We start from the raw sequence: 19163 nt of genomic DNA, 5'->3' as shown, positions 1-19163 counted from the left end.
GGGCAGAGAGATGCCCCCTGTTGGGGCAGGACAGCGGGGGGGGGTGGGCAGAGAGATGCCCCCTGTTGGGGCAGGACAGCGGGGGGGGGTGGGCAGAGAGATGCCCCCTGTTGGGGCAGGACAGCGGGGGGGGGTGGGCAGAGAGATGCCCCCTGTTGGGGCAGGACAGCGGGGGGGGGTGGGCAGAGAGATGCCCCCTGTTGGGGCAGGACAGCGGGGGGGGGTGGGCAGAGAGATGCCCCCTGTTGGGGCAGGACAGCGGGGGGGGGTGGGCAGAGAGATGCCCCCTGTTGGGGCAGGACAGCGGGGGGGGGTGGGCAGAGAGATGCCCCCTGTTGGGGCAGGACAGCGGGGGGGGGTGGGCAGAGAGATGCCCCCTGTTGGGGCAGGACAGCGGGGGGGGGTGGGCAGAGAGATGCCCCCTGTTGGGGCAGGACAGCGGGGGGGGGTGGGCAGAGAGATGCCCCCTGTTGGGGCAGGACAGCGGGGGGGGGTGGGCAGAGAGATGCCCCCTGTTGGGGCAGGACAGCGGGGGGGGGTGGGCAGAGAGATGCCCCCTGTTGGGGCAGGACAGCGGGGGGGGGTGGGCAGAGAGATGCCCCCTGTTGGGGCAGGACAGCGGGGGGGGGTGGGCAGAGAGATGCCCCCTGTTGGGGCAGGACAGCGGGGGGGGGTGGGCAGAGAGATGCCCCCTGTTGGGGCAGGACAGCGGGGGGGGGTGGGCAGAGAGATGCCCCCTGTTGGGGCAGGACAGCGGGGGGGGGTGGGCAGAGAGATGCCCCCTGTTGGGGCAGGACAGCGGGGGGGGGTGGGCAGAGAGATGCCCCCTGTTGGGGCAGGACAGCGGGGGGGGGTGGGCAGAGAGATGCCCCCTGTTGGGGCAGGACAGCGGGGGGGGGTGGGCAGAGAGATGCCCCCTGTTGGGGCAGGACAGCGGGGGGGGGTGGGCAGAGAGATGCCCCCTGTTGGGGCAGGACAGCGGGGGGGGGTGGGCAGAGAGATGCCCCCTGTTGGGGCAGGACAGCGGGGGGGGGTGGGCAGAGAGATGCCCCCTGTTGGGGCAGGACAGCGGGGGGGGGTGGGCAGAGAGATGCCCCCTGTTGGGGCAGGACAGCGGGGGGGGGTGGGCAGAGAGATGCCCCCTGTTGGGGCAGGACAGCGGGGGGGGGTGGGCAGAGAGATGCCCCCTGTTGGGGCAGGACAGCGGGGGGGGGTGGGCAGAGAGATGCCCCCTGTTGGGGCAGGACAGCGGGGGGGGGTGGGCAGAGAGATGCCCCCTGTTGGGGCAGGACAGCGGGGGGGGGTGGGCAGAGAGATGCCCCCTGTTGGGGCAGGACAGCGGGGGGGGGTGGGCAGAGAGATGCCCCCTGTTGGGGCAGGACAGCGGGGGGGGGTGGGCAGAGAGATGCCCCCTGTTGGGGCAGGACAGCGGGGGGGGGTGGGCAGAGAGATGCCCCCTGTTGGGGCAGGACAGCGGGGGGGGGTGGGCAGAGAGATGCCCCCTGTTGGGGCAGGACAGCGGGGGGGGGTGGGCAGAGAGATGCCCCCTGTTGGGGCAGGACAGCGGGGGGGGGTGGGCAGAGAGATGCCCCCTGTTGGGGCAGGACAGCGGGGGGGGGTGGGCAGAGAGATGCCCCCTGTTGGGGCAGGACAGCGGGGGGGGGTGGGCAGAGAGATGCCCCCTGTTGGGGCAGGACAGCGGGGGGGGGTGGGCAGAGAGATGCCCCCTGTTGGGGCAGGACAGCGGGGGGGGGTGGGCAGAGAGATGCCCCCTGTTGGGGCAGGACAGCGGGGGGGGGTGGGCAGAGAGATGCCCCCTGTTGGGGCAGGACAGCGGGGGGGGGTGGGCAGAGAGATGCCCCCTGTTGGGGCAGGACAGCGGGGGGGGGTGGGCAGAGAGATGCCCCCTGTTGGGGCAGGACAGCGGGGGGGGGTGGGCAGAGAGATGCCCCCTGTTGGGGCAGGACAGCGGGGGGGGGTGGGCAGAGAGATGCCCCCTGTTGGGGCAGGACAGCGGGGGGGGGTGGGCAGAGAGATGCCCCCTGTTGGGGCAGGACAGCGGGGGGGGGTGGGCAGAGAGATGCCCCCTGTTGGGGCAGGACAGCGGGGGGGGGTGGGCAGAGAGATGCCCCCTGTTGGGGCAGGACAGCGGGGGGGGGTGGGCAGAGAGATGCCCCCTGTTGGGGCAGGACAGCGGGGGGGGGTGGGCAGAGAGATGCCCCCTGTTGGGGCAGGACAGCGGGGGGGGGTGGGCAGAGAGATGCCCCCTGTTGGGGCAGGACAGCGGGGGGGGGTGGGCAGAGAGATGCCCCCTGTTGGGGCAGGACAGCGGGGGGGGGTGGGCAGAGAGATGCCCCCTGTTGGGGCAGGACAGCGGGGGGGGGTGGGCAGAGAGATGCCCCCTGTTGGGGCAGGACAGCGGGGGGGGGTGGGCAGAGAGATGCCCCCTGTTGGGGCAGGACAGCGGGGGGGGGTGGGCAGAGAGATGCCCCCTGTTGGGGCAGGACAGCGGGGGGGGGTGGGCAGAGAGATGCCCCCTGTTGGGGCAGGACAGCGGGGGGGGGTGGGCAGAGAGATGCCCCCTGTTGGGGCAGGACAGCGGGGGGGGGTGGGCAGAGAGATGCCCCCTGTTGGGGCAGGACAGCGGGGGGGGGTGGGCAGAGAGATGCCCCCTGTTGGGGCAGGACAGCGGGGGGGGGTGGGCAGAGAGATGCCCCCTGTTGGGGCAGGACAGCGGGGGGGGGTGGGCAGAGAGATGCCCCCTGTTGGGGCAGGACAGCGGGGGGGGGTGGGCAGAGAGATGCCCCCTGTTGGGGCAGGACAGCGGGGGGGGGTGGGCAGAGAGATGCCCCCTGTTGGGGCAGGACAGCGGGGGGGGGTGGGCAGAGAGATGCCCCCTGTTGGGGCAGGACAGCGGGGGGGGGTGGGCAGAGAGATGCCCCCTGTTGGGGCAGGACAGCGGGGGGGGGTGGGCAGAGAGATGCCCCCTGTTGGGGCAGGACAGCGGGGGGGGGTGGGCAGAGAGATGCCCCCTGTTGGGGCAGGACAGCGGGGGGGGGTGGGCAGAGAGATGCCCCCTGTTGGGGCAGGACAGCGGGGGGGGGTGGGCAGAGAGATGCCCCCTGTTGGGGCAGGACAGCGGGGGGGGGTGGGCAGAGAGATGCCCCCTGTTGGGGCAGGACAGCGGGGGGGGGTGGGCAGAGAGATGCCCCCTGTTGGGGCAGGACAGCGGGGGGGGGTGGGCAGAGAGATGCCCCCTGTTGGGGCAGGACAGCGGGGGGGGGTGGGCAGAGAGATGCCCCCTGTTGGGGCAGGACAGCGGGGGGGGGTGGGCAGAGAGATGCCCCCTGTTGGGGCAGGACAGCGGGGGGGGGTGGGCAGAGAGATGCCCCCTGTTGGGGCAGGACAGCGGGGGGGGGTGGGCAGAGAGATGCCCCCTGTTGGGGCAGGACAGCGGGGGGGGGTGGGCAGAGAGATGCCCCCTGTTGGGGCAGGACAGCGGGGGGGGGTGGGCAGAGAGATGCCCCCTGTTGGGGCAGGACAGCGGGGGGGGGTGGGCAGAGAGATGCCCCCTGTTGGGGCAGGACAGCGGGGGGGGGTGGGCAGAGAGATGCCCCCTGTTGGGGCAGGACAGCGGGGGGGGGTGGGCAGAGAGATGCCCCCTGTTGGGGCAGGACAGCGGGGGGGGGTGGGCAGAGAGATGCCCCCTGTTGGGGCAGGACAGCGGGGGGGGGTGGGCAGAGAGATGCCCCCTGTTGGGGCAGGACAGCGGGGGGGGGTGGGCAGAGAGATGCCCCCTATTGGGGCCGAACCGCGGGGGTGGGTGACTCAGAAGAGGAGCTGATTCCAAGCAGAGGTGACGTGCTATATGAACTCCCCGCCCGGGAAGCTGCCGAGGCGGCTGAGGAGCAATGGCCCCCTCACTGCGAACCATAAAACTTAAAGGAAGGCATTCAGCAATTTAAAAATTACACCAAATTTTTTATAAGTGTATACTGACGCTCTGATTCAGGCTTATCAGTAAGGGATTCCTATTAGAAGAATGTCTTATCCACAAAGCTGCCATTTAAACTGAGTATCTTCTGCTTGGCCGGTGTGGCTCAGTGGTTGAGCTTTGGCGCATGCACCAAGAGGGTTCAACTCCTGGCCAAGGCACATGACCGGGTTTCCAGCACAGTCCCCAGTCGGGGGCATGCAGGAGGCAGCCGACTGATGTTTCTTATTGATGGTTCTCTCTCTCCCTCTCCCTTCCTCTCTCTCTGAAAACAATAAAAACATATTTCCCTGATTATCTTTTCCTGCCTGACAGGAAATAGCCTAGCTTACATAGCATCAACTCCCGTGGTGTTGGGGAGGTAAATAAAAAACGGTATCTGAATAAACAGTTAGAGCATTTCTTCCGAAGAGTAACACCCACGACTGTACCCCTCCTACATGATGCGTTAGAGCAGTGGTCGGCAAACCGCGGCTCTCGAGCCACACGCGGCTCTTTGGGCCCTTGAGTGTGGCTCTTCCTAAGCCTTAGGAGTACCCTAATTAAGTTAATAACAATGTACCAACCTATATAGTTTAAGTTTAAAAAATTTGGCTCTCAAAAGAAATTTCAATTGTCGTACTGTTGATATTTGGCTCTGTTGACTAATGAGTTTGCCGACCCCTGGGTTAGAGTAACAGACACAGTAGTTCCTGTCCATCCACAGATGCGTCAAGGTGCGACTCAGGACTGGGGTCTCAGTGAGCAGTATTCCCGTCTGTTCCTCCTCCTATACCGGCAGCAGGACGAGAGCAAGCCACCCCTTCCAAATACTTCGCTCCCGTTTCCGCTCTCGGGCATCACATTCCCTACGCACTCACCGTTCGGAATTTCCATGCTGGCTATTCTGGAAGGCGGCGATGAGCCCACGGAGTTTTTTGCCACCACACTGATGATGTAGTCGTGTCTGTCCAGTTGTATTTCTGCCTTGTGTTGAGGGTCAGGGATCTCCGAGAGGGACTGTGTTTTCTCCTCCGACGAATAGGATACGTTATAGAAGAGTATTTTCCCATTAGCTTCATTAATGGGTAAAGGCTATGAAAAACAGAAAAATACTTTATGACAAAGCCCTGAAAAACTGACCATCGAGTCCAACCTGAACACTACACAATCACGACACGATAATGCCAGAAAAGATGATGCTGTTACAAACAGTGTAACATCCACGGAGACCTGGGCAAACCAGGAAGGTGAGACGGAAGGAGAACGACAAGTGCTGTGAGCAGTAGGAGCACACAAAACTGTAAAAATTAAGTATGTGAAAAACAACATTCAGTCCGGCCACTGTGGCTCAGGGGCTGAGTGTGGACCGATGAACCAGGAGGTCACGGTTCCATTCCGCCTCAGGGCACATGTCTGGGCTGCGGGCTCAGCCCCCAGTAGGGGCATGCAGGAGGCAGCCGCTCAATGATTCTCTCTCATCACTGATATTTCTCTCTCTCCCTCTCCCTTCCTCTCTGAAATCAATAAAAATATAATTTTAAAAAACCTATTTAACCTCACATTTTTTCAGAAGCAAACCACGAAGTTCCAAGAAGCACTGCTCTATATAAAACCAAAACATTAACAAGTATGGCACCGTGGCTTTTTAAACATTCACTGTTTTCTCACTTGAAGGTGGTACGTGCTCATTACAGAAAATGTGTGTTGTTTCCTTCTGGCCACCAGAACCTCGGACCTTCCGTCTCCTCCACTGGCTCTGCCTGCTTTGCTGGCTGTATATGCTGCCACCTCCCCAGTTCCACCGCCCCCCCTTTCCATCTGCACACCTCCCCAGGGATCCCACTTATACGGGGCTGTGTGAAGGAGTTTAATTCTTGTCCTGTTGTTTATTAACTGCTGTGTTATTTTCCTACCCCCCACCCCCCGCCACATGCCACAAGGCTCTGTCTCCAGCTCCCATCTCTCCCCTTACTTCCAACCACCACCCACTGGGCTCCCCTCGGACAGCCCAGTGACACATGTTTAGAAACCTCAACATGTCCCAAACAACGTAATTTCCAGCCAAATATGGCAGAACAATTAACCTCGTGGCTGCAGTTAGTCTGAATCACTTCAACATTTTTAATCCTCGGTTAAACAGTCATCTAGTTTGAACAATTTTCCGAACTTCGCCCACACTGGAGTCACTTGGGCAATTGCTACCATGACTGTGAGACCTGACAGGCCGCCGCGGGTGGCTAAGGGGACGCAAGTCCCATCCAGACGATCTCAGAGCAACGGGACTTCTATGCTCAGGCCTCACCCCTCAAAGCTGTAGTGATGTCAAGGTTCTGCAAAAACAACCTTGTTCTCCTTTCCACAACAAAATTCACTATTTAAAGGAATCTGGTTATGAAATCTGGTGTAGAAAAACAATTGTTTGTGTTTTTAATGTTCATAAATCAGATAAAAACTATAGCAACAAAAATGTTCGCTCTACTAGGGAAAAACAGTAAAACAGAACGCAATTCGTATTTTATCTAAAATTTTACAAAACTAGTTTACCTGTCATTATTATGACACGATTTATTTAAGGGAAACAAATTACATATAAAATCTATTTTAAAAATTGATTTCCTAGTCATCAAAGAAAAAAAGTACAACACAAATAGTCAGGACTCTAACTTGTCGTGTCTGGCTTTGTTTCTGACTAGAGTGAGAGGGACTGCATCCATGAAACCCTCAGGTCTTTTACAGGCCTCGTAAGGTCACAGCACGGAACGCTGAGATCTGAGACCTCACTAAAGTGGCGGGGGTGCAGCAGCGAGGAGGAGTCGGGGGCTAGGAGCCCGGCTATGTCCTCAGCTGTTCTGCTGAGGTCTGAGGAATCCTGCCTGGCTCCCCGATGCCCCGGGACCCCGTGGGTGTCAGGTGGTTTACCATAACCGAGTCACATAAATATTCAAGGGAACACGAGACAGTTACCTTCCAATATATTATTAAATTCTTCCCGTCAGAGCGCCACTCTCTCCAAGTGTCCGGTCCCTTGGAAGGAACTAGGAAAGAGATGGAAAAGTTAGCACGTGAGGATGCTACTACATCAGCTGATGTCAATAATTGAGATGGTGGTGCTTGAAGTTTGTTTCTAGGCTTCTGGAATTCTTGGTAAGAATGGGAAACACACTCAGTGGCTTCCACCTGAAAATGAAGAAGGAAATGCTCTCCACCCCGACAAAACACCAGGCCCCTTAGCATGGTAACCACCCCCTCACGGCTGTCAGTGCTGGGTAGAGTCCTCCTCTGTCCAGTCGGCCGTGGCCACACACTGGCTTCCTGGCTGCTTTCAGACCTGCAGAGGACGCCTGCCCGGGCTTCCTGACTTTCTCACCCTCCCTTCCCCTGCGTAGCCACCAGGCTGGCTCCCTCACCCAGGGTCACCTTGTGCCCGAGGTCCCGCCCGGCCACCCTATTTAAGATGGCAACTCCCCTCCCCACCACCCCGTCTTCATTCCTCGGCTCCCTTCCTAGGTTCTATTTTTCCCTGTGGCACTCACTACCACCCGGCATACTAATATACAATAAAAGTAATGATTTCTAAATCTCTACCCTCTAGATCCCCTGGGCAGAGATTGCTGTTCTACTGCTGCTCTGTCCCTGGAGACCAGAACAATTCCGGACACACGGTGGGGGACGCAACAGGTATTTGTCAAGTGATGAATGGCTTCACCTGAATGAAGCATAAACAAAATGCTCCTGCCCTTCTGGCTGCAACAGCTCATCAACTGAAGACAAAGCTTTGCCTGTGGGGGCTGCTCCTGCCCTGTGGGTCCCTCCCCTCCCACACCGTGTCAGGGCTGGCTGGTGTGACCAACAAGGAACGGCAGACGTGAAGGTATGTCCCTGCTGTGGCCAGGTCATAAGGAGGTTGTGGAGGCGGCCTTGTTCTCTCGATGACCACTAAGTCCAGGGCAGCCGGCTGCCACCTCGGCAGACACCAGCAGCCCCGTGGGAGGAACGTAGGCTCCTGCCCGCAGCCCTGTGAGAGAACCGCCTGGAGCAGACCCTCTGGCCCCCATCAAGCCCGAGGCCCCCGCCCACGGGGTGAGTGGTCTCAGGAGAGATGCTCAGCGAAGCTGCTCCAGAGTCTCTGACCAGGACACTCACTCACTGTGAGACAGGAAATGTCTGCTGCTTTAAAGCAGAGTGCTGTGGGGTACCTGGTCACACAGCAATAGATGCTCAGGACTCATGATAGGATTCGATTCTGATGCTCCAAGTAAGTCTTACACATACCGCAAAGACCCTCTCCTCTCTCCATCTTCGTGTGGACACAACATCCGATGAACAACCATCACTTTTTGTTTTACTATTTGTCCAATTTGGGAGGAGGAGTTTTATACTCCCTCTATTACAAAATGCAAATAAAGAATGTGCTATCTTTTGATGCATGATTCCTGAAAACCACACCTATTTCTATTTTCTGTTTTAAAGCCGGCAACTGGGGTTCAGGGGTTGAATCTTATTCTGTCTTTGGGGATCATAGTCAGAAAACCAGTTACCTGATTGCATAGCTTATGCTGCTCTAGGTGTAGCTGTGGAAACTAAAGTTGGAGACCTTAGCCCCAGCCATTTCTCAGGCCTAGGTCAGCAATAAAAATTCCAATGAATTCTCTCCATCAACACTTGTTTTTACTAAAAAAGGCAATCTAGATCATGAACAGGAGGAAAGTGTGCGAGAAGAATCTCACCACGATATCCCCACGGTTCCATCACTCTAACATAGACATGACTTGCAGGGAGGGTAGCCTGGTCCTTGCACACAGCACATGCCCAGCATTCCCCATATCATCACGAAACCTTAAAGACGATCATTCAAAATGTCTGTATAATATGTTACCAGCAGGTGTTATATAATTACACAATCTGTCTACCCACTCTCTTGTTTTCAGTCACTTTGGTGACATTTTTCTCTAAAAGCAGTTGTAGCATGACAGGGTCCATAGTAATAATTAACCATAAATCATTCAGTTAACTTACTGGCTTCTGTGGTTAAATATTGTTTTTCATTGCTCCACTTGCTCCATTTCCAGAAAGTTTCACTAGAACAACGAATCCGGAAAGCATACACAGTGTACGGACTTAACTTGTCCACAGCAATGAGGTAATTTGAATTGTCTACTCCTTTGATTGTGACAGTCCGCTATTAGAAAACAAACAATAGGTGCACGTGAAATATCACCTGTATACGAATACATATACCTATACCTATACATATACACACACACACATACACATACTTTTTAAAAATAAGAAAGCCTCCCTAATTTGTAACCAATTTACTGAATGGCCACATGAGTTTGCCTCTCTCAGATCATCCCCTACCATATTTTAATTTGTAGATAAATGCCAAGTCAGTGAAATTAAGCTCTGCAATAGCAATAAACAAAACGGAGGTGTCTTGTATCCAAATATTGAATCTAATGAATAATGGTCAGTTAAATTATGCAGAGAGGAGAACATAAGTTTGGTAAATCAACGGCTAGTGGTGATGCAGTAAACCTTAATATACTTGGGTGGTTTAAGGTGACCTTGAGGGTTGCACATGTCATTCAGGTGTATTAGGAAGCTTCTGGAAGCATGCTTCGGCTTAGCCCTGTTTTTCAACATGGCACTTAGCACCTCTAGTCTGGTGCTTAACCTGCAGACTATTCAACAAATATTTAAACTAAATAAAATTAAAAGGAAGCCATCCAAAACAAATTTGAGGATCTGCACACCCCGGGGGAGCCTGGGATCTTCCGGTTATTTACTCCAAAGGAGCTTTCAGAGTTACAGCTTGCAGTGCAACTGAAGACAGTCTAGAGATCATTACTAAGTTTCCAAATGAATTTCTAAGTATGATATCATTTATTTTGGACGTTACCACCAATTACAAGGTGGTGCCGTATAAAAGTCAACCTGAGTATTTAAAATGTATTAAGAAGTCATGTTGTGACTTATAATAACCGATTATAACTTGCTCCTGCAGCTGCACTTAGCGGTTTTAAAATCACATCTTCTCTCCGGTGCCAATTAGTCCATTATCTGATGCTAAAGGTTACAGCAGAAGCCACTCGCTAATTCACAAATTTGTTGAGCACCAGCTACACGCCAGGTGCTACACTAGACCCAGAAACAATCTGAGTAAAAGTCAAACTTATGCTCCACAGTAGCCAGTATTATAGTCGTTTCCGAGTGCCACACACAATGCTGTCATTACATGCATACATAATATCGTGGTTCTTAGTAAATCTCTGTAATCAATACTCAGAGCTTATGCATATAAACTTACTTAGTTATTTTTGAAAACGAAGTATTTTATCAATAATAACCTCTAAGGAAGTTTGCAGGAGAATCCTACTCACCAATTCCCGTACTGAATTAGCTTTGTTAATTTCAACTTGACATAACAGTTTAATCTTTGCAAAGTTGCCTGGTAAATGCCAGGAAAGTGTGACAGCTGTTGAATTAATATCCTTCACTCTGACTGAGGTAGGAGTACGAGGGTAAACTGTAAATACAATTTTTAAAGATGAATGACTTTAACAGCTATTTTCTAACATGACAAATGAGAATCAAGGACAATAAAGATCAAGAGAGGTACTGTCAGTGCCGATCAACAACATTCTCTCAGTGTTTGTGAAATACGCAAACCTCGCTGCTTCACTGCCAACCACGTGCCAACATTTTTTAAGAACCGACCTCGCTCAGGTTCCTGAACTGGTGTCAGGAATACTAAAAGGTGGTCAGAGCACCGTCTCTACCTGCAAGGAACCCCTGACTTACGTGGGGGGGATGACAAACCAAAAGAGAGAAAATGAAGAAGAGAACAGATGCTAAATTCTAAATGTGGGACACACATACTAAGCCCCACAGGAATTTAGACATAAACGTGGTCAGGGGAATCCTACAGTGAAGACGGGACTGGGGATGAGCCTGGAAAGAAGAATCAGACTAAAGCTGGCAAAACGGACGCAGGAAAGCATTTCAGGTCAGGGTCTTGGCACAGTGGAGCAAAGTGCATGCTACGCTGGTGACCACGCACGCCCCGGTCTGATGGTGGGGAAGACTCATGTGGTGAATAAGGCTGAAATGGCAGAGGGCAGACAACGACACACAAACGCTGTCAAGTACAAAATGTAGCCATCGTGTCCTTAGGTAAAATAAGGAAATAAGAAAGACGCTGGGAGGAAGATGATTTACATGTAACAAACAAGGCAGCAGGACCACGGCCCATCACTGGCCAGGTTGCACCAGAGGGCGTCGGGTTTAAGCCCTTCTCCGCGTCTGTTAATCTCCGTGCTGCAGAGCCCGGCACGGCTGGTGCGCATGGAATGACCATGGGGATGAAGGCCAAAGTGCCGGGCCATATTTTATCTCTATTTTAAGCTACAGACTCATAGGATTGGCAAAAATTTAAGAAGTCATCAAGCAGTGAAAAGGAGTGAACTATTCACTGATCCATATACCTTGGATGGATCTCAAGGATATTACCCTTAGTAAAAAACGCCAACCTCCATAGGTTACATGCGGCACGATTCCACTCATATGACACTCTCAAAATGACCACACAACGGAGATGAAGAGCAGATTGGCTGCTGCCCAGGGACAGGGATGTGAAAGCGTGTGAGCGTGTGCGTGTGTGTGTGTGTGTGTGTGTGTGTGTATGAGGGCGGTGTTAAAGGGACAGCATGAGGAGGTGCCTTCATGGTGACAGCAGTCTTGACTGTGTTGGTTCCATGAATCTAAACATAAATCCAATCACAACACACACACACACACACACACACACACACACACACACACACACAACTGAATGCATATAAAAACTGGTGAAAGCTGGGGCTGGGCAAGGTCGGTAGTGTGGTTCGCAGTACTGTTCCGAGGTCAGTTGCCTCGTTTGGATCTTGTACTACAGTAACATCAGGGGTTACCACTGGGGAAAGCCAGGGGTCTAATTTATTACTTTCTGCAACTACTTACCATTATTTCAAAACAAAAAGTCTTTAAAAATTGGGCAATTTTTTTTTTTCAGAAATCAAAAACTATTAGATAATGCCACTGACAGTTTCTATGTAAATCAAATGACCTTCAAAATTTTACCTGGATTCAACAAAACGGTGAAACTTGAAATTACATATTTAAAGCTTTTAAAATGACATTTACAAGGTTAATACTAAGTAATTGTACAGAAAATAATCAGTAAAAAGTAATCCCTAGACCAGTGATGGCGATCCTATGACACGCGTGTCAGAGGTGATATGCAAACTCATTTTTTGGTTGATTTTTCTTTGTTAAATGGCATTTAAATATATAAAATGAATATCAAAAATATAAGTCTCTGTTTTACTATGGTTGCAAATATCAAAGAATTTCTATAAGTGACACGGCACCAGAGTTAAGTTAGGGTTTTTCAAAATGCTGACACACCGAGCTCAAAAGGTTCGCCATCACTGCCCTAGATGGACTTTTCATTGATCTCAAGACATTTTGCCACTTCTAAGTTATTGTAAGTCGCTGGTTTGTGTAGCAGCTTACCTTTTTCAGTCACATTGATGAAAATTGTTGATTCTGATTGACCGAGAGGATTGCGAGCATTCAAAGTAAAATCATATATTTCTTGGTTTGGAAGCACTTGAAAGAATAACTGATAGCTTTCATTAATGGGAGCTTCAACTCTTTTAAATTTAACAGATTCTCCAGAAAAACTGAAAATTAAGAGAGGAATAAGAAATATTAAAATAATATCAAGACCTGGCCTGGTAGCTCAGTTGGTTGGAGCATCATTCCAAAACACCAAGGTTGCGGGTTCGATCTCCAGTCATGCCACATACAAGATCAACCAATGCATACATAAATAAGTGGAACAATAAAACCAATGTTTCTCTCTTTCTCCACCCCCACACTCTAAAATCAATCAATAATTTTTTTTTAAATATCAAAATGGCAAGAGATAAACGGTGCAGGAAAAAATGAAAGGGTAAATTTCTAACAATTAATGTTTTCAAAGTATTTCTATTTCTAATTATAGATGTACTACATCCTCAGAGAAGAAAGTGCATACGATAAGTAAACAGAAGAAAATAATCAGCCGTAAGCCCGCTATCGAGAAACAGTCTTCGCTCGTATTTGAGGCTTCTTCCTTCTGGGTTTGTGAAAAAGGAGACAAATCCAGCCTGCACGCATCGAGCTGCAGTATATCCCATTTTATACGACGTATCTGGCTTTCTAACTTGCTCATAATATAAAAGAGACAGAGCACTTTGCTGTATCATGTGACATCATTCTAGTGGACTCCATGCTGCTTAAGGCTGGCGTCTTTTCCTGGTGACGCTTACCTTTCAAACAGAGTGTAACTTGTACTGCGTGGGCCCACCAAAGCCGTCGGCCTTCCTGGGTCCCACGTACAGATAATCTCTTTTAAGTCATAAGTCTCACAGTTCAGCTTTTGAGGAATATCAGGTGGATCTGAAAGGAAAAAGAAAAAAAATGTACTTATTTTGACATCTATGCCCCCTGAAAATGTTCTGTTTCATATATGTTAATTATATTTTGTACCATTTCTTTAAAATGAGATAATGTACTGTTCATATTTTACTTTTTGAACAATGCAGGAATTACTGTTCTTTCCATAGCATGTTTGTTCAGAGTTCGTATTACATAAGAAATGACAGATTAAATTATACTGAAGAGTGACTACTAGTATTAGCTCATCTGAAAATTCCTCAATAGCAATTTGAAGATAGCGACTATATTTTCTCCCCTTAAATACTATTTGAGTCTATAAAATCTCTCAAAGGAAGGTGTGTCCAATAAGTTAAGTCAGAAAAATCTACAGGTTAAACATATTATTATGGATCATATATATGGCTTGAAAAGAAGTACCAAGTCATATTAAAAGTCAACCGAAGTCATGTTACAAGTTTCAAGTTCTTAAGTAAGTCCCAAGGACTATTGTCTACAAAGTAACTCTCAGTAAAATCTGCATCTCCCTATGTTGAAAGTGAATTCTGCTCTTCTGTCATTTTCATTCTTTATTGAAACCATTCTCTCTGGCTTTGTTCAGGAAGGACCAGAAAAAGAAAAAAAAGGGTTTTTTTTTTGTTTGTTTGTTTTTTTTTTTTTTTTTTTTTTTACGTGTGTCTGAGACTTTTAAAGTGATAAGGGAAAAATTCTATAGTCTGACAATGATTATAGAAATTGGTATTTCTGTGATGTTTCACCGAAAACATAGGGTGTCCCAAAACTTTATCCAAACTATCTGCCACTGAAGGTAAGCTTTTTAAAAAACAATTATCTACTTATTGAAAAATTATGTAAAATAATCTTATTTTAAAACAACTAAATGTTCAAAAAAGTTCTTAGTTTATCAACCAAGACTTAGCAAATTTCACATACCTGCTCCAGAGATAAGAATAATGTCCTACAGTAATGTTTTAGGTACTACCAGGAGTGATGAGTATTTATATCAAAGTCTAACAAATGGATATTGAAACTAATACTGACATATTTGGTTTGAAATTTGTTTTAAATCTAAGGCAAAACTTCCAGTCACTTTATTAAAATGATAGCATATTTTTAGTATATTTTAAATGCTTATTATTTTAGTATTTGGCAGGCATATTAAGTTGAAATACTTCAATTCCAAATAACAGGCGCAATGTAGAAAGAAGTAGAAGCAAAGAGAGAAAGAGAAAAAAAATGTCAGAGGGCAGTATTTACAAGTTAATGTATGGCTTTTCTTTTCCTTTCAAAGACATTAACTGACAAAAGAATCAACTGAAGCTAGGCAAACTAGGTATAAATCAATTGTATTCCTATGTACCAGCACATAACAATTTAAAAATCAAAGCCATTTTTATGAAAATATTTTCAAATGAGAAAGTATTAATTTGACATGTGATATTAATATTTACATGTTCCAATCCTATGTCACAGTGTATTATTTTAGAACATCTTAAGTATGATGAAAGATTAACACTTAGGTCAATATTTAATGCTGAAGTAGCTCCAGCGATAAAAATGACTCATATGATATGAATGATTACTGAACAAATAATGTTCACAGATCTGTTTTGCTTATGATTAAATTAGCTCATACATGAACACGGACAAGTATTGGCAAATAACTATTCTCCTGTCTGTGAAATGATAAAATTTATTTTCAATTACAAGAATAAGCTTGAGAAGTAAAAAAAAAAAAAAAAGCCATTTTTAATTGGCATAAACATAGGAGTAAATTTACTAAAAGATATACAAGACCTCTTACCACCAAGATAAATTAAAGAAGACCTACTAAATGGAGGGCTATCCCATGGTCTTGGTTTGAATGACTCAATACTGTGAGAAAGAAAATTTTCCTAAGTTGATAGATTTAATGTAATCCAAATCAAAATATTGGCTGGTTTTTATTACGAATGTGTGTGTAGAGGGGGAAGCTGACAAACTGATTCTAAAATTCTTTCCAGTCTTTTCAATAAATTGTGGGTTAACAGGATGCCCACAGAAAGAAAACAAACAAAACTCCCTTCCTCACACCATAAACTGCCCTGGTTGTAAGTTTCTAAAGAGCTCCCTTCAGAGGGAAAGTCTACAGCTGCTTCTAAGTTCACAAATAGTGAGTGATATTTCCACCGACAGATGTTACAAGTGAAGGTTAAATTAGGAAATAAATGGGTTTGTTCTAGAACTCTGGTAAAAGATTAGAAGACTAAAATAATAACACCTGTGAACATTCTCATCCTTTAAGTTTTAACTTTTTTCTTTCATGTTTGTAAGTGGATATCTCACTTTTTGGTATCAGCTCATGGGCAGCTTCCCTCCGTATACCACTGCTTCTCAACTTAGACTGCACATCATATCCTAAAATACCATCAGGAAAGAAAATCTAATTTTCTGAAACTTAAATTTGAACATAACCTCACCCTCACATGAATTCCAGTGCATTACTGGGGAGGCCAAAAGAGAGTAAGGTTACGGCCAACAAGCTGAGAAGTGCACCTAATCCTGGTTCTTCCCTTGGAAGTGGATCAGCAACTGAAGGTAACTCATCCTAAATGTCTATGGATGTGGGACAGAGATGGAGGGCTGCTGACCTGGAGCACAGCTGAGAATCAGAAGAAAGTGTAAGAGCCTGGTGGGTGTGGCTCAGTGGTTGAGCATCAACCTATGAACCAGGAGGTCAAGATTCAATTCCCAATCAAGACACATGCCTGGATTGCAGGCTCGATCCCCATTGCGGGGTGAACAGGAAGCAGCCTATCAATGATTCTCTCTTTACCTCTCCCGTCCTCTTTGAAATCAATAAAAATATATCTTATATAATAGAAGCCTAATATGCAAATAAACTGAATGGTGGAATGACCGGTGGAACAACCAGTGGCTATGATGCACACTGAGCACTAACACAGATACTCAACACAGGAGTTGCCCCCAGCCCACAGGCCCCAGGCCGACCAAGGTGGGTGCCAGCGGGGGCCCCCTCTGATCTCCCTGCCAATTGCCCCACGGATCAGCCCTGATCTCCAGCCAGGCCTAGCATGAATTCCATGCACTGGGCCTCTAGGTTTTTTTTATAAAAGCATAAGAAAATCACAAAGCAATCGAAACCCAGTCACTATATTTCACACTCTTCATTTCAGGAGACCCTTAGACCACTCGCAGAGCCTTTGAATGAAGAATGCTGGGGTTGGGGGAGGGGGACAGAGTTCCTGCTGGAGACAGAGCTATCTCTGCGCCAGCCCAGCGTGACCTCAGGGGAGGGGACCAAGAACTCATAACAACCTTATCTGTGCACATTCAACACAACCCATATAGATCTGGCAACCCCACAGTGACTTCTGGATTGCCCTGGAGATTAGATCTGTAGGAGTGGAGTACACAAATAGAGAGATGCCCTGCACTCTGGGACACAGGACATACAACACAATAGGGAGGACGTCTTCTCACCCATGTCTCCAGCTGCCCTCTTCTCAAATATATTCTTCTTAAAGTGGGAGAAACAAATACCAAGCTACTGAAAGATTTTGCATAAAATCATTATAATTTCTTTAATTCGGGAGCTTATTTTCAAAAGGTATGCCATAATAAGGTGGAAAATTAACTTAGCTACACTAATAATAGACGAATATGTAAATTGACTGTCCCTTCACAATGCTCCATGGCCAATCAGGAGTGAGTATGCAAATTAACCCAACAATGATGGCGGGCCTGTAGGCAGCGAGCATGTGCGCAGGTGCCAAGGAGCCGGGGGGCGGGGAGGGAAACCTGCTGCATCACCGTGGCAATGCAGAGGACATCCCCGCCCCCCTGGCCACTCTGGGCCTACGTGCACAGTCACCGAGCAGCCTGGGTCCCAGGATTGCCACTGGAGTGTCTGGCCCTGTTAGCCCGGCCTGGGGGCGGCTGAAGTTCCCAGTCCTTTTCCTTTCTGCAGTCCCTGGACTGGAAGCAAAAACCAAGAGCGCAGGGAGCACCAGGAATTCTGGGAATTGTAGTTATGGTGGCAGCCCCTGGACCAGATGCTGAAGCCCAGAGCGTGGGGAGCACCAGGAATGCTGGGAATCGTAGTTCTGGTGGCAGACGGATTTCCTAGACACTAGGGCAGCCGTGGGCAACCTGGACCAGAAGCAGAAGCCCAGAATGTGGGGAGCACTAGGAATGCTGGGAATTGTAGTTCTGGTGGCAGACGCGTTGTGGGATCTCAGAGACACTAGAGCAAAGTGAGCCTGGAGCAAGTTACTGTTGGGAGTGGAGGATGGAGGGAAAGCAAAGTTGAGAGACATAAGTGAAGTCAGAGTGTCAAGGAAAAATTAAAAGGAAGATATCCTGCAAGTTCTAGGAAATCTCCACCGATGGAGCAAAGAAAAAAAAAAAAACGACCTCTACTATTGTGAGCACAAAGCCAAACTGGGTTGGGGTCTCAGACAATTCACTCATGTGATTGCAAAGACAGACAGAAACTCCTGGACTGGAGAGGGCTCCCCTGAGGGCTCCCAGATTGGAGAGGGTACAAGTCGGGCTGAGGGACCCATCCACCATGCATGAATCTTCCTGCACCAGGCTCCTAGTATGAAATCTTAAAGGATTCGGAAATTATATACTAACTTCTCTTGACTCGGCGAACCTGTTAACTGAGAATTTAAAATTCTTATTACGAAACCTACAAGATATATAAATACACGTATGTAGAGAACAAGCTTAGATCTCACCTATAAACAAGCAAAATTTTGCTGCCTTTTATATCATTTATATTAAAGAATAAAAAAATAAATAAGAAATAGAATCACCTCAGGCCCACCGAAAAAGCATTAAGGCTTTCAAAGGACAAAAACTGATTAATAGAAACAGTTTTAAAAAATACGTATTTTATACTTACATCCTGCAAAAACCACTGTTCCATACATGTCTTTGCTTGTCATGAAAACCACATTTGTTCCACTACTTATAGAAGCAGAAATGTTATGGACCTTGATCGCCACATTTTCCCCATCGAGATGAATAAGGGGATACTTGGCGTAGCTGATCTGTGCTGATGACACTTCTTCTTGAGTCACAAAACAGAACGTTATGTCTGAGCCCACAGGTACCACTTTGTCTTGAGGAAAAACCTTATTCTGATTATCAGTAGACCCTAGAAAGACCAAAAGGAATTACAGAGACTTTAGAAGTCTTCTACCATAACGTAGACCAGTGCATACGGAACACACTTTAGCAGCTTTATAATAACGGTGGCCTGAAGATCAGGGATGTCCTCCAGGTTACAGAGGAACAAGCCATATACGAGAAGTAAAGTATGCGTGGTTTTATCTACATATGGTGGAGCGATGGTGGGAACGGAGGGGGTTGTAGGTCAATGTCTAAGGTCATAGGTTCATGTCCAAGAAGTTCTAAAAGTCTTATAAATGGGTTTACTAGTATATCCACACGTGAAAAGTCAACACCAAGCACAAGTCAGTCTTAACTCCCTTCCTGTGAATGGATCTATGTATTTAGGGCAGGCCTGCTACTTCCCATCAGCCTGAAGATACGCTGGAATACTCCACCTCCAAAACAGCACTTTTCCTCTAATCCCACCTCTGTGCAGTTTAAAGCCACACCTCTGGTTTTTGTTCCCTTGAACACCCATCCTTTTAAATTACCTCTAGTCTCCGTTCTACCTACTTACTCT

At 48.8% G+C, this 19163-nt stretch overlaps 1 protein-coding gene across 1 annotated transcript in view; it reads right to left on the bottom strand.

Annotated features, from left to right (window-relative positions):
• Positions 1–19163, bottom strand: part of LIFR (leukemia inhibitory factor receptor alpha) — a 121655-nt gene that overhangs the window by 14476 nt on the left and 88016 nt on the right. Inside the window, exons 8-14 of the mRNA XM_015562601.1 lie at positions 18372–18630; positions 13333–13462; positions 12533–12702; positions 10360–10505; positions 8993–9155; positions 6941–7011; positions 4855–5068 (exon numbers count right to left, since the gene is read on the bottom strand). Of these exons, the coding sequence (XP_015418087.1) occupies positions 4855–5068; positions 6941–7011; positions 8993–9155; positions 10360–10505; positions 12533–12702; positions 13333–13462; positions 18372–18630 (1153 nt within the window). The remainder of the gene's footprint in view (positions 1–4854; positions 5069–6940; positions 7012–8992; positions 9156–10359; positions 10506–12532; positions 12703–13332; positions 13463–18371; positions 18631–19163) is intronic.

Source organism: Myotis davidii, unplaced genomic scaffold (assembly GCF_000327345.1).
Source record: "Myotis davidii unplaced genomic scaffold, ASM32734v1 scaffold496, whole genome shotgun sequence".
Classification (NCBI taxonomy): Eukaryota; Metazoa; Chordata; class Mammalia; order Chiroptera; family Vespertilionidae; genus Myotis; species Myotis davidii.
Note: the sequence above shows the minus strand (reverse complement) of the source record. Positions and strands in the feature narration are given on the sequence as shown.